The sequence below is a fragment of the Euprymna scolopes genome, chromosome 16 (assembly GCF_053919585.1).
Source record: "Euprymna scolopes isolate OS-2025 chromosome 16, ASM5391958v1, whole genome shotgun sequence".
NCBI lineage: Eukaryota > Metazoa > Mollusca > Cephalopoda > Sepiida > Sepiolidae > Euprymna > Euprymna scolopes.
Window position 1 is genome coordinate 26,802,134 of NC_136497.1, and position 27,406 is coordinate 26,829,539.

General features: G+C 36.0%; 1 protein-coding gene across 1 annotated transcript in view; it reads left to right on the forward strand.

The window, feature by feature from the left end:
- Positions 1-27,406, forward strand: part of LOC145295893 (voltage-dependent calcium channel gamma-5 subunit-like) — a 344,388-nt gene that overhangs the window by 305,035 nt on the left and 11,947 nt on the right. The window contains exon 3 of the mRNA XM_080141650.1: positions 13,390-13,530. Coding sequence (XP_079997776.1) covers positions 13,390-13,530 — 141 coding nt within the window. The remainder of the gene's footprint in view (positions 1-13,389; positions 13,531-27,406) is intronic.

Consider the following 27,406-nt stretch of genomic DNA (forward strand, 5'->3'; position numbering starts at 1 on the left):
ATTTAAATGGATTTAGAGAAATACAGACAGGTTGAATAAATTCTGCTGTAAAACCTGAGGTCTATTGTCTGTCTTGTCTTGTGGAAAACATTTGCACCGACTGAGATTAGCAGTGATTTCAAAAAGTGTAGATGGTTATACAAAAGCCTTCTGTGTATATGTGTGTTTGGGGGGGGGGCAGAATTTTTTCATAATTCCAGAATGACAGAAATAACGTAATATGATTAATTGTATTGCGCTAATCATATTAGGTTGTTGCATAAGTTCCTGCCGTTTTTTGTTTTTTTAAGAAAATCAAAGAATTTTAACAGCAAAAGTAAGTTCGTGTGGGATCCAAGCTCCAAGTTTTTGTGTGAATCCCATCTACTGAAGTTGGCATGAAATTGTCGCAAAATCACACTTCACATCTTTTCACCCAATTCTCTACATGTCTGATGGCCATTTTCCTTCAAAAGAACCCTGAGTTGGTCTTCCGGAATGAGGAGCGTCATTGAGGTAAAAATTACCGTGTTTGAATCTGGTAAACCAATCTTGAACTGTTTTCTCAGCTATAGCGTGTTCTCCGTATACGGCATAAATATCCTTGATCACTTCACTCGCTTTTTGACCTCGTTTAAAGGCGAACAGAAGGTGTCGAAAATATGATTGTTTTATCCACTTGACAATCCATTTGACGGTTCTGAAAAACGAGAAAAAATTATGTGAACAAAAACGATGACCATCATCTTGTACGTGCTTTCTAATGATATATAACACTTTGCCAAATATCAAAACTTGTTTTAGAACAGACATTAGAACAAACGGCGGGAACTTATCTAACAACCTGATATTTTAATATTATTACTGATTTCATAAATACACTCACACACACACACGCCATGCGCTCTCTCTCTCTCTCTCTCTCTCTCTCTCTCTCTCTTTCTATTCACACACACACACACAGACACACACAGACACACGTGTGTGTGTGTGAATAGAGAAAGAGAGAGAGAAGGCGCATGCGTAGAGAGAAAGTATATATACAGGATAATTTCATAAACTAATGAACAGTTCATTATGAATTTTGGAATGCATATATAGTGCTTTTTAAAATTTATGCTTCTGTGAACCGATCATTATGAACTTTGGAATATATATTCTCGGCAACCCAGTGTTAAACTTGGTCACATTATTTAATTTGTAAATTTTACCATTTGAGAGGACACCAATCCCCCCCCACACACACACACAAAAAAAATTAATCTCTTCAACTATGGAATGGATCATCATGAATTTGAGAATATATATTCTTGGGTATATTATTTTTGTTTGCCTTTTGGGGATTCGCATATATAATTATTTTTATTTTTATACATTTTTATGAAACCGATCAGTATGAAGTTTAGAATCCTCGACAAACTGCTGAGTAACAGGAGCATATTATAATTGTTATAAACTTTACCATGAACAGGATGAATCAACCCAAATCAGCATCAGCAACTCCATCATTTTTTTTAAATATAAGTTAGAAAAAATATATAGTGAAAATAATTGCTCTTCATTTTAAGTTATACTAAGTAATACATTTTTAAAGGGTCGGTCCACGCATGAGCGTCAATAATATGGTAAAACTATTGAATTTGTCATGAATTAGGAATATGCATGTTATGCATAATAAACCTGATAGTTATGGAATAAGAATAATTTGACATGATTTAAAAAGAAAGAAGAGTCTCCAAGCTAATAGATACCTCACTGTCGAATAAGCTTCAACTCCTGTCCCATCGCCACAAGGTTGCATCCCTGTGCCTGTTATACAAGTATTTTAATGGGATGTGCTCTGGTGAAACCATTGTGTTTGTACATCCTCGATGTACATACTCCCGACAAACCCGACGAACCACAAAATTCCATCCTACTACTATAGAGGTTCATAGATGCCGGACAGCCTTCTACTCTAATAACTTCTTCCCTCGACTTTAGAATTCCTTCCCTGTGGCCTGTGCAGAAGTTTAAATGTAATGTTGATCAACATCTCACTTATCTCCCCTAAACATTGTCCGAAATAGTATCCCCTTATGAACAAGTGGCATTATGCCACGTTTGGAGGGGACATGACAAAAAAAAAGTAGAAGGAAAATCTAACAATGTTTATATGTTCATTCATTCTCGGCGTTACTGATTAAAGAAAAAACAGAATTTAAGATTTGAAATATGTGGTGCGTCTATGGCGTCAAGAGAGTTTGTTTATTCTATATTTATAAATTTTAAATCATGTGTTTTTATTCAAATCAGTAATGTTGGGAAAGTCATTTAACAATAAAGACGAAACGCTGATGAACATATTAACAATTTTCGCTTTTCATTCTTTCCGTGTTTTTCTTTTTTTTTTATCCTTATTAGTAGTTCATCCCGGCTTTGCTTGGGCCCTATGAACTGTTCATAATTTTATATAATATATATATATATATATATATATTTAAAAGTTTGACTCATATCCGGATAACCTACATCTAAAATTTCAAGTATTTGAACCCAAAATTGGTGGAGAAGTTTGGGTAGAGTCTGTAAAGGTCAACTTTTTCAACTCTGACCTTTTGCCAGCCAAATTCTCACCCAAAAACTGATTAAAAAGCTTGCTGCATGTCTGAATACCCTTTATGTAAAATTTCAAATGTTTAGACCAAAAATTGGCTGAATAGTTTACTAGAGACTGCAGAGGTCAAATCTTTTGAACTTTGACCCCTTAGCAGCCAAATTTCTGGCTGAAAACCGATTAAAAAGATTTTCCCACATCTCAATATCCCTTATGTCAAATCTCGAGTATGTAGACTGAAAATTGAAAGAGTAATTTGGTAGGGAAATGTACACACAGAGACAAATTCACTTTTATAGATATATAGATAGTTTTTCTACTGTTGCATATGTGGCACGATACTTACAACAAAAGAAACTGGAATCTTAAGATCCCCATCATTCCAGTTATTAAAAGAACAACTGAACTCATGAAAAAGAATTTCAAAAATTATCTGTCGAATATACCCGATAAACCAAGTGCAAAAGAAATACAAACAAAAGTTTGAACCTTAAAAAAATCTCTCGATTGGAGTGACTGAAATTGTGGGTGAATGTCTGGCATCCGGTAGCATGCTCCACCTCAATAAAAATAAAATGCTAAGAAAATTAAAACAAAGGAGACGTTTGGAGGACTAATACATCCACATTTATTAAACGTTTACATATAGTCAATTTTGACAGTTCTCCCCTATTTTCTGAAGTCTAATATATTCTGTTAGGCAGTTTATAATATTATTATCTAATATATAAAAGGATATATGTCTGTCTGTCTGTCTCCATATTTTCAAACTCTATCGCCTACAAAACTATAAGTCGCAAAGTGGCGCTAGTGTCCTCAAATTGGATTTTTTATGGATCGTTCTTGTATGGGTCTTTAGTTAAACTAGTTTTTAAAGGGTCATAAAGAGGATAAAAGTGAAAAAGTCATTATATAGTTTGTACATTCATCTTAGTTTTTTTTTTTTTTTTAAGTTTTAATCAATTCATATGCGTGTGATGACGATACAGTGGTAACGTCACCAGCTTCGAATGCTTCGGTTTCGATTCTCACTGATGACACCCAAATCTTTTTTTTTACTTTTGAAATCACAACTCTATAATAATATACAGTATCGGCCATAATATAAGGAACGGAAAAAAATTTACAATTATTCATGTATATTTAAAAAATTAGTGCATGGATTTTTCTGAAATACTCAGAATAAACAAATAGAACCAATGTGTATAAACTAGTACCAAAAAAAAAAAATTACGATTCAATATTGAGAAATATTTTAGTTTAAAATTATATCTGTGGATTTATCCTGGCCAAAAGTTAAGGAACGAAATAGAAAATTTATTTTTAAGAGACTAAACTTTACATAAAAATAGCTAGTTTTTAATATTGGAACTGCTGATAAGCACAACAAAGAAAAATGGCGTCACCGACTCGCAAAACTCTGCCTCTCCAAGGAAAAAAATTAATTTTAGACAATTACAAAGAAAAGAAATCAATTTCAACAATTTCTAATATCGTTCGAAGATCAAAAAGTGTTGTTCATCGTGTGTTAGCTCGATATAAGAATAAAAATACATTAGAAGCATCCCCTAAAACCGGCATACCCCTTAAAACGTCTCAAAGAGAAGATAGGATTATGGTAAGGCAGGCTCTTAGTGACCGATTCAAATCCGCAACATCAATTTCTCGTTATTTTAATGGACAGACTGGGAAAAATATACATAGAAAAACTGTTTCTCGACGGTTAGCAGCAGCCGGATTGCATGCCAGGATGCCAGTATCTAAACCCTTGATCTCCAAGAAGAACAAAAATAGCCGTTTGAAGTTTGCCCATGAGCATGTCGTCTGGACTGATGAACAATGGGCTAAGGTTCACTTCAGCGATGAATCCAAGTTCAATTTGTTTGGATCTGATGGAAAGAAGCATGTACAGCGTAAAGCAGGTGAACGATTATCCTCCAAACGTGTTAAAAAGACACTTAAATTCGGAGGGGGAAGTGTAATGGTGTGGGGTATGATATCCTCGGAAGGAGTTGGCCCTCTAGTTCGAATCTATGGTAGGGTTAATGCGGATACTTATAAGCAGCTCCTTCAACAACATGTAATTGAGAGCTTACGCCTTTCACCTAATCAGCCAAGCATTTTTATGCAAGATAACGCCCCTTGCCATAAAGCTAAAAAAGTGATAAGTTACCTCGAGGAAGAAGAAATAATAGTAATGGACTGGCCAGCGCAGAGTCCGGATCTGAATCCGATAGAAAATGTTTGGAAAATGATTGGAGAAAGAGCACAGACGAGGAATCCCCAAAATCAAAATCATTTGTGGGATTTATTGAAGGAAGAGTGGGAAAAGATAAATCCTGAATTTTGCAAGAAACTAATCCAGTCTTGTGGTCGAAGATGCAGTGAGGTCATAAAGAATAAAGGGATGTTCACTAAATATTGAATGAATTTATTTTTTAAAACATTTGCATTAAAAAAACATAAAGTTTCTATTTTGTTCCTTAACTTTTGGCCAGGATAAATCCACAGATATAATTTAAAACTAAAATATTTCTCAATGTTGAATCGTAATTTTATTTATTTTTTTTTTTTTTGTACTAGTTTATACACATTGGTTCTATTTGTTTATTCTGAGTATTTCAGAAAAATCCATGCACTAATTTTTTAAATATACATGAATAATTGTAATTTTTTCCGTTCCTTATATTATGGCCGATACTGTATATGAAATCTGGGCAAATTAAAATATCATATTTAAGCGTATTTTACACTTCGGCAAAGCCCCCACCCCTCAGTAATATAATATAATAATATTCCCATTGATGATATTTTTGATATCTCAACATAAATATCTAGTCTTTTCATTTTTCGTTATACAAGAGGCGTTCTAAAAGTAATGCCTATTATTTTTTATTCCGCCCGAATGGATCAGAGGAGACTGCAAATTGCATTGTTATGATGACTAAATGTATACATTCATGACCTGGAAGTTTAGTTCTCTGTTGCAGATATTGACAGCGTGAGACTCTAAGAAAACAATCTCTGTCATGGACGTGCATCAGAAGCAGACATACGTCATTGAATTCCTCCATGCAGAAAAAATTGAACTGGTCAACATTCACCGGCGCCTGTTGGACGTTTACAAAGCCAATGCAGTTGATGTCAGCACAGTCATGAGATGGGTTCGTCGATTTTAGAGTGGTGACAGAGATGTGAGTGACAAAGCACACTCCAAACTTTTACGACCAAGTTATCAAAAGAGGTTAGCAGAATTGCATAGAGAACGATGGTGACTATGTAGAAAAATAAATTCTAGCGCACAAAAGGTCGCTCGTCTTCGTAGCTCTTCAGCATTGTAGATTTTAAATTAAAAATAAGGGGCCTTACTTTTGAAACGACCCTCGTATACACATTATAAAGTGATATAATATAGCGTGCATACATTTTTCAGTTTTTACTTCGTCAGTGCTCAATATGTTAACAGAGGGTAGTAGTAGGATGAAAAATATGTGACAAGTTACACAGTGTTGTTCATGTTCCACACACACAAACACACACACACGCACAGACACACACACGCACACACACACACACACATATATATATATATATATATATATATATATATATATCACTAAAATATATGTATACTACCAAAGATACCTGCACTTCACACAGAACTTTGTTACATACAGCAAAGTCTCGATCTTAACGTTTGATCTTGACCTTAAAAAATGCTGTTCACCATCTCTAGCTTGGAGACCTTCATCATGTCAGGTTTAGTCATGATCGGTTCAGTGATTTTGGCAGTAGGATTGGGTATATACATAGACTATCACCTTGACCTTTGTTTGATCTTTACCTTGGAAAATAGTGTGCACCATCCCTAGGTGGAGAATAATCACCATGCCAGGTTTGGTCATGATCGGTCCCGTAGTGTGAGCTGTAGAAAATTGTACACACACACGAACGCTATTACTTTATATATATATATATATATATATATATATATATATATATATATATATATACATACATATATATATATATATATATATATATATATATAAGTGAACGTGTCTGTGAGTCTGTCTGTGTACATTTCCATACGCAATAACTCTGTCAATTTTTAGTGTACAGACTCGAAATTTGATATACGGGGTACTAAGAGGTTTAAAAATCGATGTGACCGGATTTCGGCCAGAAATTTGGCGATTAAGGGGTCAAAGTTCAACGATTTGACCTTTGAGAACTCTACCAAACTCCTCCGACAATGTTGGGTCTAAACACTTGAAATTTTAGATATAGGTTCCGTGGACATAGATCTAACTTAATGATTTGATTTGAGCCTCAAACAATAAATGTTAAGGGGTCATAATAGGGGTCAAAGTTTAAAAAAAATTTACCGTTTTTTTATGCTCCGCATACACCTCCAAACACTCGGGCAACGCCGGGCACCCATGCTAATATATATATATATATATATATATATATATATATATATATATATATATATATATATATAATGTCTACACACTTGAAATTTTAGATGTAGGTTACTTGGACAGAGATCAAACTTTATAATTTGATTTGAGCCCCCAAAAAATGAATGTTAAGGGGTCAAAATTGGGGTCAAAGTTTTAAAAATTTGACCTCCCCGGTCTCTACCAAATTACTCAGCTAATTTTTGGTCTAAAATTTGAAATTTTACATAAAGTGTATTCAGACATCGGGTAAGCTTTTTAATTGATTTTTGACCAAAAATTTGGCTGCCAAGAGGTCAAAGTTCAAAATATTTGACCTTTGCAGTCTCTAGCAAACTATTCAGCCAATTTTGGGTCTAAATATTTGAAATTTTACATATCGGATATTCAGACATGCAGCAAACTTTTTAATCAGTTTTTGGTCGAAAATTTAGCTGCCAAGAGGTCAAAGTTGAAAGAGTTGAACTTTGCAGACTCTACCAAAGTCCTCTGACAATTTTAGGTGTAGGTTTACTGGGAATTTTAATATATATATTTAATATATATATATACATAATATATATATATACATATGCACATAAAGTTATGAACAGTACATAGGGCCCGAGCAAAGCAGGGCTGAGCTGCTAGAAGTGAAATAAACTTTTAAAAATGAAAAATGCTGATTTACCGTTTGGTTAATGTTAGCTCCCAAATAATAATAATAATAATAATAATAATAATAATAATAATAATAATAATAATAATAAATAACGACGGATTTCATTCTGTGTTTCAAAATGGCACACTTGCACATTCAATTATTTCTGTTACGTTTTACCGTTTATTTCATAAGTTTGTTGATTTTGTTTGCATCTTCATTCATCTATTATCGTCAAGACAATTTTTTTTCATGTTCTTATCAACACTATGACAATTTATAATGTGTTTTATTGTAACAATTCATGATATTCCGTATTTTGAAACGGACAATTTTCATATAAATATATTTGACCTTGTTCAATACCTTCGATTAAATAAATGCGTGAAATATTTTCTCAACTTTTGCAATTTTATAATGTACCGTTATTATTTGTTGATATTTTTCTGCTATATTTTGTAATGTGACCTTTTGATATCAGACATCGTTTTATTTTGGTATCTTAATATTTCGCAAGTTTGCAATCAAGAATCTACTTTATCCTTGCGTGGCAACACACACACATTATATATATATATATATATATATATATATATATATATATATATATATATATATATAATATTTAATTTCCACGAACTTTCGAAAATATACTACAAATGCAACTTATTTTCTTGGGAGTGGGTGATCTGCCTAATCTGTTCTTCAGTTGGGTTTATAGCAAAAAAAAAAAATATGAACGAAATGAAAAAAAAAATGAATTAAAATTATGTTGGTCATTTTATCTCGGAAACTAAGAATCATAAAAAAACTTCCGTTAAAATTTTCCCGATATTGCGTTTCGAGTCTTTCTATCTCTTGACCTTGTTGGTCTTCGAATTTTTGTTCATTCTATATCTTACCAACGCCGTTTTTCTAGTCTTTTCCAAAGTCTTTCCATATTCTGACTACGTTTTGTTTTTCCTTATTGAGTTAAATCCTCCCACATAAAACTTTTAAAACCCTCCATAATTATTCTTTAAAAAATTCAAAAATAAAAAAATAGTACACTTTCTTTGGTTTTTGTCTGTAATTTTCTCAGTAACTGCATATATCAATAGAAAATTATTTGTTGGAAATCAGTTGTATCTTATTTTGAAAGTCAATAGAAATAAGTACACACAAACACAAAGTTAGAAAAGAAACTATATGTCTTTTTATTTTCTCTCTCGGTCTTGCTCTCTCTCTCTCTCTCTTTCTCTCTCTCTCTCTCTCTCTCTCTTTCACACACACATATTGTAAATAGTTCTATTTGTATTTAAGCACAATTATATAAACCCAGTGTATATTATTTGGATTTATCCTTGCGAATAGATCCTTAATCTGGACTTTATATATATATATATATATATATATATATATATATATATATATATATATGCAGTCATCGACATACAGTCCTGTTTCGTTGTATCACAACTCATCAGTGCCGCTAGACTAGCATCTCTCCCAAGCCAAGGAGAGAATTTAACCTAGAACCGTCGTGTTGACAGTCGGCAGTTCTCCCACTCGACCATGGAATCGACGCCCGTAAATAACTTGTCGGAATGTCTATTTAAATAGACACCCGCCACCACATTTATAGTGCTCAAATCGCCTGTTCGTAAACAAACAAACAACGAGCTTCGCATTTTCATCCAATTAAGTAGCGGGTGAGATTATTTACGACAGTGCTCTACCCAAAGAGGGGGGCTTAAAATATATTTGTAGTCATCGACATACAGTCCTGTTTCGTTGTATCACAACTCATCAGTGCCGCTAGACTAGCATCTCTCCCAAGCCAAGGATTGAACCTAGAACCGTCGTGTTGACAGTCGGCAGTTATTCCACTCGACCATGGAATCGACTGCCGTAAATAACTATATATATATATATATACTTTCTTTTTTGCTTTTGAAAGCACGACTCTCTAATAATATATACGAAATCTGGACAAATTAAAATGTCATATTTAAGCGTATTTTATGACCGGACAAAGCTTATTATACATAAGAAATTGTACATAAAAATCTATTTAAAAAATCAAAATACAAATATATCATCCTGTAACCCTTCAAAATATAAATATATAACATTGTAACCATAACCCTTACACTGAACCCTTTCCGCCCCTCTTAGGTTCCTGAAGGGCTTGTCTTTTGGCTAGCCTATTGGGAGTCTATGGAGTTGAGCACTGGTGATGGGGTCTTTTCCAAATTTTTTGTTTGTCTGATAAAAGTAAATTAAGATATTTAAGTATACCTGGTAAAGGGTGGCCATGATGTGTATTTAGTCTTCACTTTCGTAGGTGATAAGACAGGAGACAAAACTCAGAAATAGTTCTATTAGAAGCTTTTTATCAGTAATCGCCAAATGTTACGCATGGACGTTCCTTCAGTTATCCTGGGTTCATTTATTGTCATGTTAACATTTCAGTTTTAGGTTCGATTATTTTGCCTGTGAATTTATCACCGTCAGTTAAACGACTACTTTCTACAAGAATAACAAAGCACTTCCCTTTGCAAGCTATCTAAAAGTATAGATGCTAAAAAGATTTTTCTACACGTTTTATTAAAAATATATCAGGCGAAAATAATAATCGAACAGGATAGCCATCATGCATATTTGTACCATGCTCTACCGTGATAGAAGGTTACTCACACCTGAAAGTATCCTGTACCTCTACACAGCCACTATTTGCCCATGCATGGAATATTGATGCCACTAGTCTCTCATTCTTGGACAGAGTTCAAGAGAGTCGCCAATCTGATAGATCTGATAGCAACCAGATTCCAACCTTTGGTCTCATCACCAAAATGTGGCATCTCTCTGCCTATTTTACATGCATTTTAATGAAATGTGCTCTGATGAGCTACAGGCTCTTGTACCTCCATGACGTAGATACCCCAACAAACCCGAAAAGCAACAAAATCCCACCCCTACACTGTAGATATCTCTAGATGCCAGAAAAACTTATACTCAATTAATTTCTTCCCTAGAACTGCTCGACTTTGGAATTCCCTCCCAGGCTCCTGCTTCCCTGACTGTACTAACATGAACAGACATTTCGCTGCTCAACTCCCTATATGGTATCCCTGTAAATTTGGTCCCAAATAGTAGCCCCTTATGTCAAAGTGGAACTGTACTTTGTTTGGAGTAAAAATAACAGTAAAAAAAAAGTGTTTCTACAGTTCTCTTCCTTTTTGTGTTTTTGGACAATTTAATCATCTTCCATTGATTTTAGTCCTTATATCAAATGGTTTTATGTTTTGTCTGGAGCGATTCCATAAAAATACTATTTCTAATTCGTTTTCAACTTACTTAATTATTATCACAATTAAACTTACTTAATTATTATTGTGAGGGTATCACTCTAAAACATATATTAAAATTAATTAATTATTATTGTGAGGATGTCACTCTAAAACATATATTAAAATTAATTAATTATTATTGTGAGGATGTCACTCTAAAACATATATTAAAATTAATTAATTATTATTGTGAGGGTGTCACTCTAAAATATATATTAAAATTAATCTAGTTTGAAGACCTAAAGTGGAAGACACATCAAATATGTCACTAAAGTTGCTGGAAAAGTTGTTGCATCATTCTAACGCTCCAGAAAGTACAAAAATCCTGATGTAATTTTCTACCTGTATAAGAGCCGAATACAAGATAGAGTACTGCTGTCATATCTGCGACTCTAAGCATTTTTACTTCTCTTGAATGATCTTTTCTCGACCCTATAGCCTCTTTCACATTGAAGAGACGTTGATAGTATCTATCTTCTTCAGTGTTATGTTTATGGCAAGAGTTCGACTGAATTCCAGCCCTCAGACTTCCTGTAAAGCATTCATAACAAGAACTTGTCTAGCTACGACCACTGTCAATAATTTCCTCCCCCCCTCTCTCTCTCTCTCTCTCTCTCTCTCTCTCTCTCTCTCTCTCTCCACACACACACACACACACACACACACACTAGCTAAAACTAAACGCATATGAAGCTGATCGGTCTTTCCTAAGATATAGAGGACTGCTCACCATTATTTTCAAACACTTAACAGATCAGCGAGTTGTTTGAAAGAGACAAAAAGTTTTGTTTTTTTTTTGTTTTTTTTTTTACCTTTAATCAGCGATTATATACTTTTATTACAATGATAGCAAGTGGTGGGATCCTTCTACCGCTCCAGTCGATATCTCACTGTTGATGCAATTCTCTATCTATATAAAAGCCAAGTACGTCCAAGGATGGAGTACTGCTGCTATATCTGGGCAGGAGCTGCTAAAAACAGCCTATCCCAACTTGACAGAGTACAAAATAGACTCCGTGGCTTAGTGGAGGATGCCTTTTTCTCTACCCTGCAACCTCTCTCCTGCAGAAGGGACGTTGCGAGCCTGTCGTTGTTTTATTGTTATTTCCATGGGAAGTACTCGTCTGAGCTCCAATCTCTGGTCCCCCCTCGCCAATCTTTCACAAAAAACACCTGTCTAGCTGAAACCACTGTCAGTAATTTTCTCCATTCTTTATCTGTGCTCAAATCAAAGCGTAGATTCCATGAACAAAGCTTCTTTCTTAGAATTGCACGCCTGTGGAACTCTCTTCCGTTTGCCTGTTTCCCACCTGACTACAATATGGTTGTCTTCAAGTCCCAACATAAACAAATTCATGATGAACCGCCTCCTTAAGTAAGACACTTTATCAGATCTCCATTACTAATGCTTACTATGATATTATCCCATTGATTACTGTACACGCAATAACCCTTTCCCCTGAGTGGCCTCTGGGCCCTGATAAGTGGTGACTTCCATGTAAAAAAAAAAAAAAGTTTGGGTAACATATTCTTAAGTACAATGACTGGAATGTTTTCAAGTGCAGTTACCTTGCTTGTATTAAGGTTTTCAATATCTTTGCCATCGTCCTGGACCGATTCATCGATATTACTAAGCATATTTTTCAGTCATAATGGGAAACCGATATTAAGAGAAGTGGCTGTAGGAAGATGATTGCATTTTGCAGAGTTCAGTTTAAAGACCACGACCAAATTCTAGTGAGATTGTCTTGAAGTTGGTCATAGTTGCTTCTAGATGATTTTTTTATATAGGCATCACCACTTATGTAGAACATGTAGAGATATCCCTTTTCCATTTACCAAACATGGCGACTTACAGATCTGAAAAAGATCGGAGGTTACATCAACCAAAACGTTATGCAAATAATACTTGAGTTGAGAACAGTAGTCAGATTAATCCAAATCATACAAATAAATTTGATTTCTAAAGTTGTGAATTTTTTAGATGAGGGTTCATTGTTTATATTACTTGTATTAAGCGGACTATTGTTCTCATCTTGAGTGTTATTTGTGCAACGTTTCGGTCTGATTGGCCTTCGACCGTTCTCAGGCATGTTGGTTGTTGTTTGCAAAAGAAAAGAGAAAAGTTACTGGCTCCGTAGATATTTTCGTATTCTTTGAGTTGGTCTCTATTTTATGGTTATTGTTTCGTATTTGTGAAAAAGTTGGTTGACAAAGGGGAGGCAACTATTACAGTTGGCTCTAATCTAATCCAAATCATATAAATAAAGTTGATTTCATTTCATATTTCGCAAAAGTATTTTAATATCTTACATTTGAATGTCTTCATGCACATTATATGTTCTTGTCCATTTACGTTTTACTTTTCTCTTTCAGTATCAATGAAAACTTCTACTGTGTTCCCGCTTACAAGTCTTTTCGTTCTCCTCATCGGCGGTGTCATCTGTTTAGTTGGCCACTGCAACACGCGGAGAAATAGACTGACATTCTTTGGTGGAATACTCTTTGTTTTAGCAGGTGCGTTGATTTTAACCTTTTTGTCGTTTTTGTCCGTACATAAATGTGCATGGGTTGCTGGGTGGGCCCAGTTGACATGACGTCAAGCACGACGAGGTCAGATCCTATTGGTTGTGTAGTTTATGTGTACATCGTTAAAGTTGGACGGTTGTATACAAAAATATGTTCACAGCTGAATAAACACGTCGGGTTCAGTTTATCAGTTTCAACCAACAAACAAAACGAAATATTTTTTTTTATTCAGATTAGTTTTTTTTTTAATGTATTTTAAACATATTTAATATATGAATATTTAGTATTACAACAAAACATTACATATGTTTTCTCGTAACACTTTCAATTGCAGTATTTTTAAATTTTAATGTAAATTAATAATACGAGGGGGCGTTTAAAAAAATGTTTCATATTTTATTCCGCCCGAATGGATCAGAGGGGATTGCAAATTGCATTATTATGATGACTGAACTTAATGCTACCATTCTCGTCTTTGTAGCTCTCCAACCTTTTTTGGTTAAAAAAAATACGAGTCTTTACTTTTGGAACAACTATCATATGACAAAGCATGCTCTGTACTTCCATACAGAGCCATCGTTCATCACTAGCAAAAAGTGAATCGAGAATTATGATGACTATGGAGCACAAAATGTCATTCGTTTTAATTGTATTACTCCTATTTTCGTAGGTTTACAAATTTGGGGGGTAAAAATTTAAAAATAGGAGGTTTTATTTTTGGAACTACCTTTGTATTTTGTATAACTAAATTCAACATTACCACAAAACATGACAATACTACATGGTAATGGATAAGGTATTACTGTTTACACTCCAACTTACACTCCACAAGCCACTCCTTATCATATTTCCCACTATGTAAACCCCACTTTCTGATCTGATCATCACATCTTCCCACGTCTTGAATATCATAAGAAACCTTAATTCCACTAAGACATGTGGATTTGATCTCATCTCTTTTATAGTAATAAGAAAATGCTTTGATGAGCTGGCCTTTGCCCTCTACAAATTCTATAACTTTCCGACTTTTGCTTCCTTGATAGCCGGAAATTTGCTCAGTGGTAGCAGTTTTTAAGAACTGGCCCATAAAATTATTGCCTCATAAGTTTGCGTCCCACTCTTAACTAAAATATTTGGATCACTAATCAATCCAACGATAGTTGAACACCTCGAATATAATTTTTTTGTTGACCAACAATATAGACATAGGTAATCTCATTCTACTGTGAATATGCTAACGGTTATCTTTGAACTCATGCACCAAACACCGTGAAGCTAGTACAGTAGAGCTTGGGTAGAGGTCTGGCATGAGAGTATTCTCAGATAAATTTATTCGTACGCTATTATTGAGCGAATATTCAATATAACCAGGCCCTCTTTTGTCCAAAGACAAACGCAAGTTTCTTTTTTGTTTTTTTGTTTTTTTTACAAGGGAGCTACCACTTATCAAGGCCCGAAGGCCACTCAAGGATAAGACTTAATGAAAGTGGTAGTATAGTAACCGTTAATGGTTTAGATTGGCTAGAATTTGATTAAGTGGATGGCTTAACAAGAACTTGTTTACATTGGACTTGAAAGCTACCATATTGTAAAAGGCTGGAAAAAGTCTAGTGGAATAGTGTTCCACAGGCGAGCGGTTCTAGGAAAGAAGCATTGTTCATGGAATCTACTTTTAGATTTAAGCACAAAATGTCCTCGATGGACGTACATTACAACACATTACTGCTGGTGTGCCCCATGCATTGATAATTAGACCATTATTATTACTGATTTTTAAAAAAGACATCTCTGGTGCAATTGCATCCGAGATGGATATATATGCATACAGTCTAGTCTTGACATGCTCACAAATCAAACATCTATTCAAATCAATAGCTGAATAACCTGTAGTGAAATGGAGCCAATAATTGATGGTTACATTTATTGCTACAAAGATAAAGTTCCTTTCCTTTAACAATTATAAGAAACCTTTCCTACCACCAATTGCCATGGATAATAGTAAGAGTTCCCATGGAAATGATGGCATCAGCTATAAGCTTTATGAACGATGCTCTAGCCTTCAAAAGCAGTTTTTCATCTTTTTTTAAACAAATGTGGATGAAGAAAAAAGCAGCACAGCATTGGTACTTCTCAGAAGGAATACATACGCCAAAGGAGGCTGGTGTCCAAAGACATTTTGTGCAGAGGAACGGGTATATTGATGAGCTTGTTCAGAAAGCAGAGCTGCCAGGATGTGTTGAACATGCATATTCGATGTGAAATGCTATACAGCAAGCAAAGAATGGCAAGTAGAACCTGTCAATCATCTGTCTAGATTTGGCAAATGCCTATGGATCAGTGCTGCCAAATCGTTGAAACTAACTACGGAACATTTTTGGGTCCTTGAGGTGATTCAAAAATTGATTATGAATTACTATGACAACAAGTAAGTTCACAATGTAGTGGCAACGACTGGAAGTAGACATTGTGGCGGAATGCACAATATCGATGATTTTGTTTGAAATGGTACTCAAATCAACAGATTCTAGTGCTGCTAGAGTAGAAACTCCACTATGGGTTTTTCTGGCTGATATTATGGTGGTTTCAAAATCAGAAGAAGTCTCAAAACGGGTGCTCAAAAGACTTGACAGTATTTTTCAATGGTTACAGATGTAGTTTCAAGCCAAAAAAATCTCACAGCTGCACCTTTTTCAGAAAAGGTATCCAGGAAGAAGTCAGGTTTAGAATCGCTGGGATCCCATCCCAACTATCAGGGAGGAACCGGTCAAAATTTTGGGGCGATTATATCAAGGTAACCTATCAGATAGGAGTCAGGAATTGCAGATTTACAAAGATGCAGTGGAAGGACTTCTGGGCATCGAACAATCAAAATTGTCAGGGAAGTTCAAGCTATGGTGCCTGCAATTTGGTCTCTATCCCAGACTGCTTTGGCCACTAATGAATTATGAGGATTTAGAATCTAGAATCGAAATGATTGAAAAGAAGTGGAGAGTATACACAAGGAAGGGGTTGGGACTACCAAAATGCACTAATAATTTAGCATTGCTTGGTTCCTCTTCGAGTTGCCTATAACATCACTTATTAAGGAGTACAAAGCTGGAAAAGTGAGGGTAGTCAAAAGATAGCAAAAATCAAAGATGATCCACTATTTGTGAAGACTAGACACAGATGGAAGGCAGAAGATGCAGCAGATGAAGCAGAGACAATCCTTAGACACAGAGACATCCTTGGATCTACATAAGCAGGACGAACAGGCATTGGGTGCAACTATTAAAACCATTTGACTCTAGGTTAGTCAAAGACAAATAGCATGCAATAGTGGAGGAAATGAGAAAGCAGGAACAGGAGAAAAGTGGTGGGTTGTGTGCAGCAAGGTCAATGTTTGGCGTGAGCAGAAGTGGTAGTTGAAAGAAAACTAACATGGATGTAGCTGTGGAAGTGGGAGCCAGCAAGAACCAGTTTTTTATCAGGTCAACCTATGATGCTATGCCTTCACCAGTAAATCTCATTAGGTGGTCGGTGACAGATGACAGTAGGTGCAAATGTGGGCAGCATTGCATGCTCAAGCACATCTTGTCACACTGCAAGCTTAGTCTAAAGGGTGGTAGGTTTACATGGAGACATAACCAGGTTCTCAGAGTAATCAGTGATGCCTTGAAAAAGAAACTGGATGAGATCAATGACAGAAAGCTACCACAGAATAAAGTATTGGAAGAGGTGAAATTTGAAAAAGCAGGAGACAAGTGGAAAGGATCGTAAAGAGGAGTGGCAAGTGGGAAATTGCTTCAGATCTTGATGATTTTTTGTTTTTCCTAATGTAGTGACACTGCAAAGACCTGACATTGTAATATCGAATGAGAAAAAGAAGATGGTACCTTGGGAGTTAAATTTTAATGCTGCAGAAGAGAGGAAAGAAAGGAGATGTGAGAGCTTGATTGAGAAATGTGAAGAATAAGAGTGGAAAGTAAGTTTTAGTCACTTGGGGTTAGAGCAAGAGGATATGTTGATTGAACGCTTCTCCATCTTTTCAAGTAGGAACCGAGTTTCTCTCATAATGAGCTTAAACAATTAAAAGCATCACTATTTATATGGTTAAAGAGGGATGATAATACCTGGTTAGAAGGAAGTCGCTAACAGGAGACAATAGGCAAGTAGTGGTACTGCACACCATCAAGCAGTAAAAAAAGTTTACACCAGTAAAGAAAGAACCAAGAGGAGTGAGCTCGCCACGGTTATACACTGTAAGGAGGAGAGAGCCCAAAACAGCATGCCATGCTCTTTCTTTGATGAGGTCAGACACACTGGATCCAATTGTGAAGCTGTGTATTTCAGAGCATTGGAAGGTTCAGTGTTTATACAAATCTAGATGATAGTACCTTGCATGAAAGCTGAAAGTCATGTTGTCTGCCTAACATTCAGAGGCAACATGAATTGGAATAAATACATAGAAGATACTGCCAAGTCTGCTACAAAGAAGCTTAGAAAACTTTTCACACCTGCCAGTATCCTATACCTATACAAGCAAATGCATGGAGTTATAGTGTCATATTTGGTCTGGTACACCAAACACTAGTTCATCCCTCTTGGAAAAGGTGCAAAAAAAGAGCCTCTACTTAATAGATACGATGCTGTCAACCAAGCTCTAACCCCTGTTCCATCGTCGCAGTGTACTTGTTTTATTACAAGTACTTTAACAGAATGTGTTCCAATAAGCCTACTTTATTTGTACTCCCTTGGCGTAAATACTCCTTACAAACCTTATAAGAAGCAAAGCTCGTCAGATGCTGGTAACGTTTCTTTTCTTGAATCACTTCCATTTGGTATTCCCTCCCCGTTTCCTGTTTCCCCGACTATAAAACATGCAGAGACTTAAATGTAGCATAGTAGAACCACGGAATATGGTGGCCCTAGGATACGGCTTTTTCAGGTTACGATGTGGAATACAATTTTTCTGAACCCTGGTTACAGTATTTGCCCTGCTTTTTGGTAATGTTATTTGATTATATACATGTGTATTATATACTGTATTTTGTTACTAATTTTTAACGCCATATCCCGAGGTTCTACTGTATTAACAAATATCTTATTGCATAACTTCCCAATAAGAATGCCACTCCTATAAATCAGGCGTCTAATTCACAGTAAGTCGTCACATTTTAGAAAAATATTCCTTGTTTGGGGTGAACCAAAGTAAAAATATATATCATAGATTTTAAATGTATTTTAATATTATTTTAATAACAACAATGAAAATAAACTCACTAGATACTATCCTCGAGTATCTAAGGTCTCTCTGTGCGGGAGTTTGTCAGAACAACCTGGCATGAGAATACTTTTGCTTACAAGTAAACCCTGACTAAATATTCCCAATCCCATAGTATTCGTCTCCCAAATAAGATTTCCCTGTTATGGTTAACCCACACTAGCTTTTATTATGAATAGTGCACTTTTCTAAGTGATGTTACCTCAAGTAACAGCATGAAACTGGATACTCCACCAGACTAGTTGAATTCTTGTCCTGGAATCCAGTAAAACCAAGAGACTACAATAAATATATATATTTTAAATATATTTTAAGAATGCTTTAAAGGACATGAATTTGTATTACCAGAAAATTAAAAATTATTTAATAATTTAAATTTGCATTTGAATAAACATTCTAAAATGATCAAACCAGATACATACCCAAACAACACTATTTGCCTCCTCCCTTGAGACTAGCAGTCATAAATATTTGTGGACTTAGCACAAACTTAAACAATTTAGAACCATTCCTCCTAGCAAACTTCCTGGATATATTAGCACTAAGTGAAATTAACTTGCACTCCTCCATCTCCTCTAACCATTTTAACATGTTATCTCCCACTTTGTCATAAGAACTCAGATAAACGCATGCGCGAACTTGAAGTCTATATCTGTAACACCCTTCTCTTGACTAGAGAATCCAAACTAGAACCAGAAGACCAGGCCTTCATGGGCTTTAGATTAAATTTACAGCATAACGTTGGTTATTTTTTTATTTATTTTTTTTTTATTCAATTTTTACCCCAAACAAGGCACAGTGCCACTTTGAAGCAGGGGGCTACTATCAGGGACTTAATTAGCGGGGTCATTATGAAGGGAGATGAGTAGAAAGATGTTTGTTAACATTACACTTGAACTTCTGCATATCATTGCAGTTGGGAAAGCAGAATCCCGCAAGGGAGTTCCAAAGACCCGCAGTTCTGGGGAAGAAACTATTGGAGTAAAAGGCTTTCTTGCACCTAGGGATCTCTACTGTAAAGGGATGAGACTTAGTAGCTTGTCGGGTTTGTCGGGGGTAGTTACGTCGGGGAGGTACAAGTGTTTGCAGTTCGTCAGAGCATTCACCATTGAAGTATTTGTAGAACAGGTAGAGGGATGCAACATCTTGTTGATGAGACAGAGGCTGAAGCCTAGATGACAGTTCAGGACCTATCAGGTTGGCGACTCTCTTTTGAACCCTGTCCAGGAGCGAGAGACAAGAAGCAGATGCACCAGCCCAGATGTGACAACAGTACTCCATACATGGGCGAATGGTTGCCTTATAGAGGTATAGGATACTGTCAGGCGTAAGTAGTTTTCTAGCACGGTAGAGGGAGCCAACCTTCCTTGCAGTAGCCTTGGCAATGCTCTCAATGTATCTATTCCAGTTCATATTCCCTGTAAACGTTAGGCCGAGGAGTTTAAAAGAAGTACTTTCAGGTAATGTGTTCTTGGCCATTGCTATTGGTGGCAGAGAAGGTTTCTTGTAGTTATTGAAGGAAACAAGCTTAGTCTTAGCAGCATTGAATATTCATATTTTCTCTACCGTTCTCTCCCATCCCAAGGCATAATCAATCATCGATAGCATAGATGCAGTACTCTCCCTAGAACCTAGCGCCTAACTACATGTATTTGGTTACTAATATCCACCACCGTAATTGCCTTTGTTTTTCTAGTTACACAGACATTGCTGGTAGCTTCACACATAACATTCTCGACCCGTATACCAGATTATCAGGACGAGCAAGCTTAACTTCTCAATCTATTTCTGTCCACAGATCCCAAGGATTGTGTAAGAAATGGCCATTGCCCTCTTGTTAATGCTGACAATGTTGTAATAATAATAGACATCATCCTAAACTCTTAACACCAAGTTGAAGAGTCATTGATCAAAACGACAAGGTACTACAAAATTGCTGATTGGGAAGTGCTTCATGGGGAAATATATTTTCTTTTTCTGCGGAACAGTGTGAAAATCATACTACTGAATGGTTCAAAACAGCAATTAAAGCACATGTTCCTACACAGAAGTTTAATAGCAGACCCCATTCTCCCCAATGGTTTACTTCTACCTATGCAGCTGCCATTGCTCAAAGACAGCTTGCATACCATAGATTTATCCAACATAAATTCAGTACAAATAGACAAAAGATTATAGAAGCTAGAAATAATTGTAAAAACAAAATAGCCGCAGTTAAGATATACAAAAACAACCTCAAAAAGCATTGAGTCACAGAAATTAGGAACTTATAATTTCTGGAAAATTTACAACACTGTAGTAAATAATTGGCAATTAACAATTCTTTCTCTATCCAATAATCTTGAGGTTGTTTGCAAAGCAACCGAGCAAGCTAACCTGCTTGCACATCAGTTTGCTTCCAATTCTACTTTCGATCCAGCAAACCAATCCCTCCCAGATTTTCCTTTATGGACAGAAACAACACTAGATGATCTAAAAACCACCCCTTCTCAAGTTCATATCATAAAAACCTAGACACCTCAAAGGCATGTGAACCTGATCTCATCCTGGCTGTACTACTAAGAAAATGCTCTGCTGAGGTTTCCCCAGTTCTTTCTTTTTTTTTTTTATTACATTTTCACCCTAAACAAGGCACATTGCCACTTTGATGTAGCGGCTACTATCAGGGACATAATCTACAGGGGTTCTATGTGGGAAGTTGGGCAGCAAGAAGTCGGTTACAATAGATTGAGAAGTTAAGCTTGCTCGTCCTGATAATCTGGTAGACAGGTCGAGAATGTTACACTTGAACTTTTGCATGTCAGTAACATGGAAGGGAATTCCAAAGTCCAGCGGTTCTGGGGAAGAAACTATGGAGTAGAAGGCTCTCTTACATCTAGGGATCTCTACTGTGAAGGGGTGTGATTTGGCTGCTTGTCAGGTTTGTCGGGGGTATTTACGTCGAGGGGTACTAGTGCTTGCAGTTCGTCAGAGCATTCACCGTTAAAGTACTTGTAGAACAAGCAGAGGGATGCTATATTTCGTTGATGGGACCGTTCAGGACCTATTAGGTTGGCAACTCTCTTTTGAACCTTGTCTAGGAGTGAGAGACTAGTAGCAGATGCACCAGCCCAAATATGATAACAATATTCCATGCATGAGCGAATGGTAGCCTTATAGAGGTGCAGGATACTTTCGGGTGTTAGTAGCTTTCTAGCATGGTAGAGAGAACCTACCTTCTTCGCAGCGGTTCTGGCAATGCTCTCAATGTAATTGCTCCAACTCATGTTTCCTGTGAACGTTAGGCCGAGGAGTTTAAAAGATGTACTTTCAGATAAAGAGTATTTGGCCATTCCTATTGCTGGTAGAGAAGGTTTCTTGTAATTATTGAAGGAAACAAGTTTAGTCTTGGCAGCATTGAAGGTGACCATCCACTTTTGTCCCCATTCCACTGCAGATTGGAGGTCATCCTCTTGTGATTTTGCCATTTATTTAGATATGTGTTCATTTGTTTTCCTGTCGTGTCTGTTATAGAGCATGGTGTCATCAGCATATGTACCCATCTCACAGGCAATTTAGTCAGGGAGGTCATTTATGAATATTAGGAATAATAGAGGTTCAAGGATAGACCCCTGAGGCACTCCCGCATTTATATCATATTGTTTAGATGTACGACCATTGACAAACGTTGAGGACAACCTAGATTTTTCTCTTATCTAAGAAGGATTTAATTATGTTTAGTATTCTTCCAGTGAGACTGTATGATCTGATTTTCCTAAGAAGACCTTCATGCCATACTCTGTCAAAAGCCTTAGATATATCTAGAGCTACCACTCTACCCCGCCCTTGCTTTGTCCTGTGAATGGTATATACGTTCAGATATTACAGTTAAAGAATATACGTTCAGAGATTACAAGTTCTTTCCGAACTTTTCAATAAATGCCTTACAGAATTTTGTTTTCCTAACTGCTGGAAAACTGCTTCTGTGGTACCATGTTACAAGAATTCTGGTGAAAGCACTGAGCCACTAAATTATCAACCCCATTAGCTTCCTTCTTGTCACCAAAATCTTTGAGTCCTTAATTAATCAAGCACTAGTCCCTCACCTTAATTTCTTTCCTACCAACAGTTTGAATTTAGACAAGCTCATTCTACTGCAGATGTCCTAACTGTAATCTCTGAACGTATATACCACGCACTGGATAAGGTAGGGGAAGCTAGGTCAGTAACCCTAGATATATCTAAAGTTTTTGCAGGGTATGGAACGATGGTCTATTCATGAAAATTGAATCCTACGGTATTACTGGACCAATACTTAACATAGTTAAATTCTTCTTAAATAACAGAAGAACCCACGTTGTCCTCGATGGTCGTACATCAAAACAATATGATATAAATGCAGGTGTGCCTCACAGGTCGATCTTTAGACCATTATTGTTCTTCTTATTCATAAATGACCTCCCTGATAAAATAAACTCTAAGATGGGTATATTTGCTGATGACAATCTGCTTTATGATATACACGAGAGGGAAACAAATAAATACATATCTAAGACAATGGCAGAAACATTGGAGGAGAGAAAGACTTCCTGTTAGTAGTGCAATGGGAGCATAAATGCTGCCAAAATTAAGCTTCTTTCCTTTAATAATTACAAGAAACCTTCTCAACAACTGATAGCCACCTGAAAGTACTTTGTTCAAACACGTCGGTTTAACGTTCACAGGGAACATGAATTTGAACAAATACATCGAGTCATTTCCAAGTCTACTGCAAAGAAAGTGGGCTCTTTCTTAACCATGTTAGAATGTTACTTACAGATGAGGGTATCCTACAAGACGACCATTCACTCATGTATGGAGTATTGTTGCCACATTTAAGCAGGTGCATCTGCTACTGGTCATTCACTCCAAGAAACGGTTAAAAAAAGAATCATCAACCTAATAAGTCACGCTCTGTCAACAAGACTCCAACCCCCGTCCAATCAACAGAAAAGGAGTGTGATTTTGTTGCTAAGCAGGTTTCTTCCCTCGAATTGCTAGACTTTGGAATTTCCTCCCATTTCATGCTTCTTTCACTTCACTAGGTTTTCTTTTTATCAAGTGTCGGATTTTGCTGCAACACCATTTATTTTAATAATTAATTACAAGAAACCTTCTCTACCACCAATAGCAATGGCCAAGAACACATCACCCGAAAGTATTTCCTTAAAACTCCTTGGAATAGATACATTGAGAGCATTGCAAAGGTTGCTGTGAAGAAGGTGGACTTTCTCGACCTTGCTATAAAAATACTTGCGCGTGAAAGTATCCTGTACCTCTATAAGGCCACCATTCGCCCATGTATCGAGTACTGTTGTCACATTTAGGCTGGTGCATCTGCTACTTGTCTCTCACTTTTTTACAGAGTTCAAAAGAGAGTCGCCAACTTGATAGATCCTGAACTGTCATCTAGGCGTCAGCCTCTGTCTCATCGATGAAATGTTGCATCCCTTTGCCTGTTCTACAAGTACTTTAATGGTAAATGCTCTGATGAACTACAAGCACTTGTACCCCTCGACGTGAATACCCTCGACAAACCGAACAAGCAGCTAAGTCCTACCCCTTCACAGTAGAGACCCCTAGATGTAAGAAAGCCTTCTACTCCAATAGTTTCTTTCCCAGAACTGCTAGAATTTGAAACTCCCTTCCAGGATTCTGCTTTCCCAACTTTACTGATATGCAGAAGTTCAAGTGTAATGTAAACAGCCATCTTGTTGCTCATCTCCCTTCATAATATCCCTGCAACTACATTACTGAATTCTACATTATCATATCGACTAATAACATAAGTCATTCAATTCAGCTTACTAGTGTTTTGAACATAAGCCGTTTTTAACCTCAAACAAGGTATATCGCCACTTGGACGCAAAGGGATACTATTTGAAACTATGTCTACAGGGACACTGTGTAGAGAGTTGAGTAGTGGGATGTTTGTTCATCTTACATTTAAACATGCATGTTAGTAAAGTCAAAGAACTATGAAATGGAAGGGAATTTCAAAGTCTAGCAATTTGAAGGAAGAAACACGCTTAGCAAAAAATCACGTAGAAAGCTTTCTACTCTAATAGTTTCTTTTCTCGAACAACTAGACTTTAGAATTCCTTTCTGTTATCTGCTTCCCTGACTCTACTGATATGTAGAAGTTTAAATGTAATGTAAACCAATATCTTGTTAATTTTTCCTAGGCATGGTCCCAAATAGTGGCACCTTAAGTCCAAGTGGTAATATGCCTTGTTAGCGGTAAACGTGAATAATAATTTTTTTAAAAAATAAGTTGAAGACTTTTTAGAATCTAGAAACATCAACAGTGATGGGGTGTGATTTTGTTGCTTGCCAGGTTAGTACGTCAAGAAAACCTAGTGCTATGAGTTCATCAGAGCACGTTCCACTGGATTATTTATAAAACAGGCACAGGAATGCAAAATTACTGCGATTGGATAAGTGTTGAAGCTTGGTTGACCATGTGGGACTTATTAGATTTGAGACTCTTTTCTGGACTTTGTCTAAGAGAGAGAGAGAGAGAGAGAGAGAGAGAGAGAGACCAGTGATAGATATGGCAGCAATATTTCATGCATAGGCGATTGGTGTCTTTGTAGAATAAAATCTAGTGATTAAAAAGGCATTCATGAATCGTTAAACTTGAATCTAATATGCATATTTTGTCAAATGTTGTATTATGTTTTTATTGGGTAAACTTTTTCGATATAAAAGTATAATAAATTACACTGTACAAATGTATTGCAATCGCATGTTAAATTATCAGGTTCTACATTAGAACACCCATTAATACTTCAGCACATTTTAAATATACATTAACTAGCAGGTCTTCTGGCGTTGCCCCATCGTAAAATATGCTTAAATATATTTTAATTTATGCAGATATTTATTTTTATAGAGCCGATTATCTATTGATTATTATACTGCACTCAGTATATAGTAATGGTTTCAAAAGTTTTTTAAAAATGACTTGGGTTCTATCAGTCAGAATCGAAACCAAAACATTCAACTCTCCAGTGGTGTTAGGTACTACTTGAGCTAATGACACATGCATATCAAACTTGAAAAATTAACACAGTTTAATGTATAAATGCATATTTTCGCATGTGTAGAGCATTTTGACCCCTTAGTTGCTACTTTTCCGGCTAAAACCAAAATAGATTTTGTTGAACAGATACAATTTACTCCATAAATAAGTTTCAAATCTGTAGATCAAAAATTGACAGAGGAGTTTGTTAGTTATCATTCTGCAGACAGACAGGGTCACTTAGTCATTGCTCGCAGAGTTACATTCATACACATATAAATACCGTTTAACCTATAAATCTATGCACACGCATAGAAGAGCACAGTAAATCGATTTACGCTTGCCAAGCTCTAATTTTTTTCAATTTTGATCTCCTAGCAGCTATTTTTACCAGCTAAAAACTAAATCGAGTTTGTTTCACAGGTCCATATCTGCAATATCTCAAGTTTCAAATCGGTAGACCAAAATTTGACAGAGGAGTTTTGTAGAGACCATTCCTCACAGAGACAGACAAATGGGTCACTTATATATATATATATATATATATATATATATATATATATATATATATATATATATATAAGTCACCTCGTTATATATCTATATATCTATAAAAGTGAAACTATCTTTGTGTCTGTGTATGTACATTTCCCTGTCAAACTACTCTCTCAATTTTCAGTCTACAGACTCGAGATTTGACTTAAGGGATATTGACATTTGGGAAAATCGTTTTAATCAGTTTTCGGCCAGAAATTTGGCTGTATGGGAGTCATAGTTCAACGATTTGACCTTTGAAAACTCTACCAATATACTCCGACAATTTTTTTACCCTGAAATCAACAATTTTCTACAGGGGATGTCAGCAAAAACCGTCTTCTCATGACGAGATCAGTTCTATGCATGCGTCAGACGACGTCATGATCTGATTTAGTTTAAATATTTGAAGAACTGAGAGAATTTCAAGTGTGTCGTGTTAGCTCAGTTGGTTAGAGCGTTGGTTCATTATCTAAATGTTTTGGGTTCGAATCGTGGTGTGAGATTTTTTTTTTTTCGATTTTTTAAATTTTAATATTGAAGCAGTGTTATTTAAGCCATTTTTCACGTAACGTTAGTTTTTCTGTTTTTTTTTTTTTAAATTCGCTTATTCTTAGGTTTTCATTAACACCCCCACTCCCGACCGACCACACACACCCAAAAACACCCGGGTACCCACCGAGTTTTTAAATTTTAATATCGAAACAGGCTTATTTAAGCCATTTTTCACATGTTTTTCTTTTTGGTTTTTATTTTTCAGATTTTTTAAAGCAGTTTTAACGTTCGTTTTTCTGTTTTCTTTTTTGTTTTTGTTTTTTCGATTTTTACATTTAACATCGTTCGTTTGCCTTACGTTAGTTTTTTGGGGTTTTTTTCGATGTTTTGATTACACCCCCCACATACACACCCACCGCCCGGGTACCCCCCCCCCGCTTAAATTTTAACGTTCGTTTTTCTGTTTTCTTTTTTTACTTCGCTTATTCTTAGGTTTTCATTAACACCCCCACCCCCTGCGCGACCACACA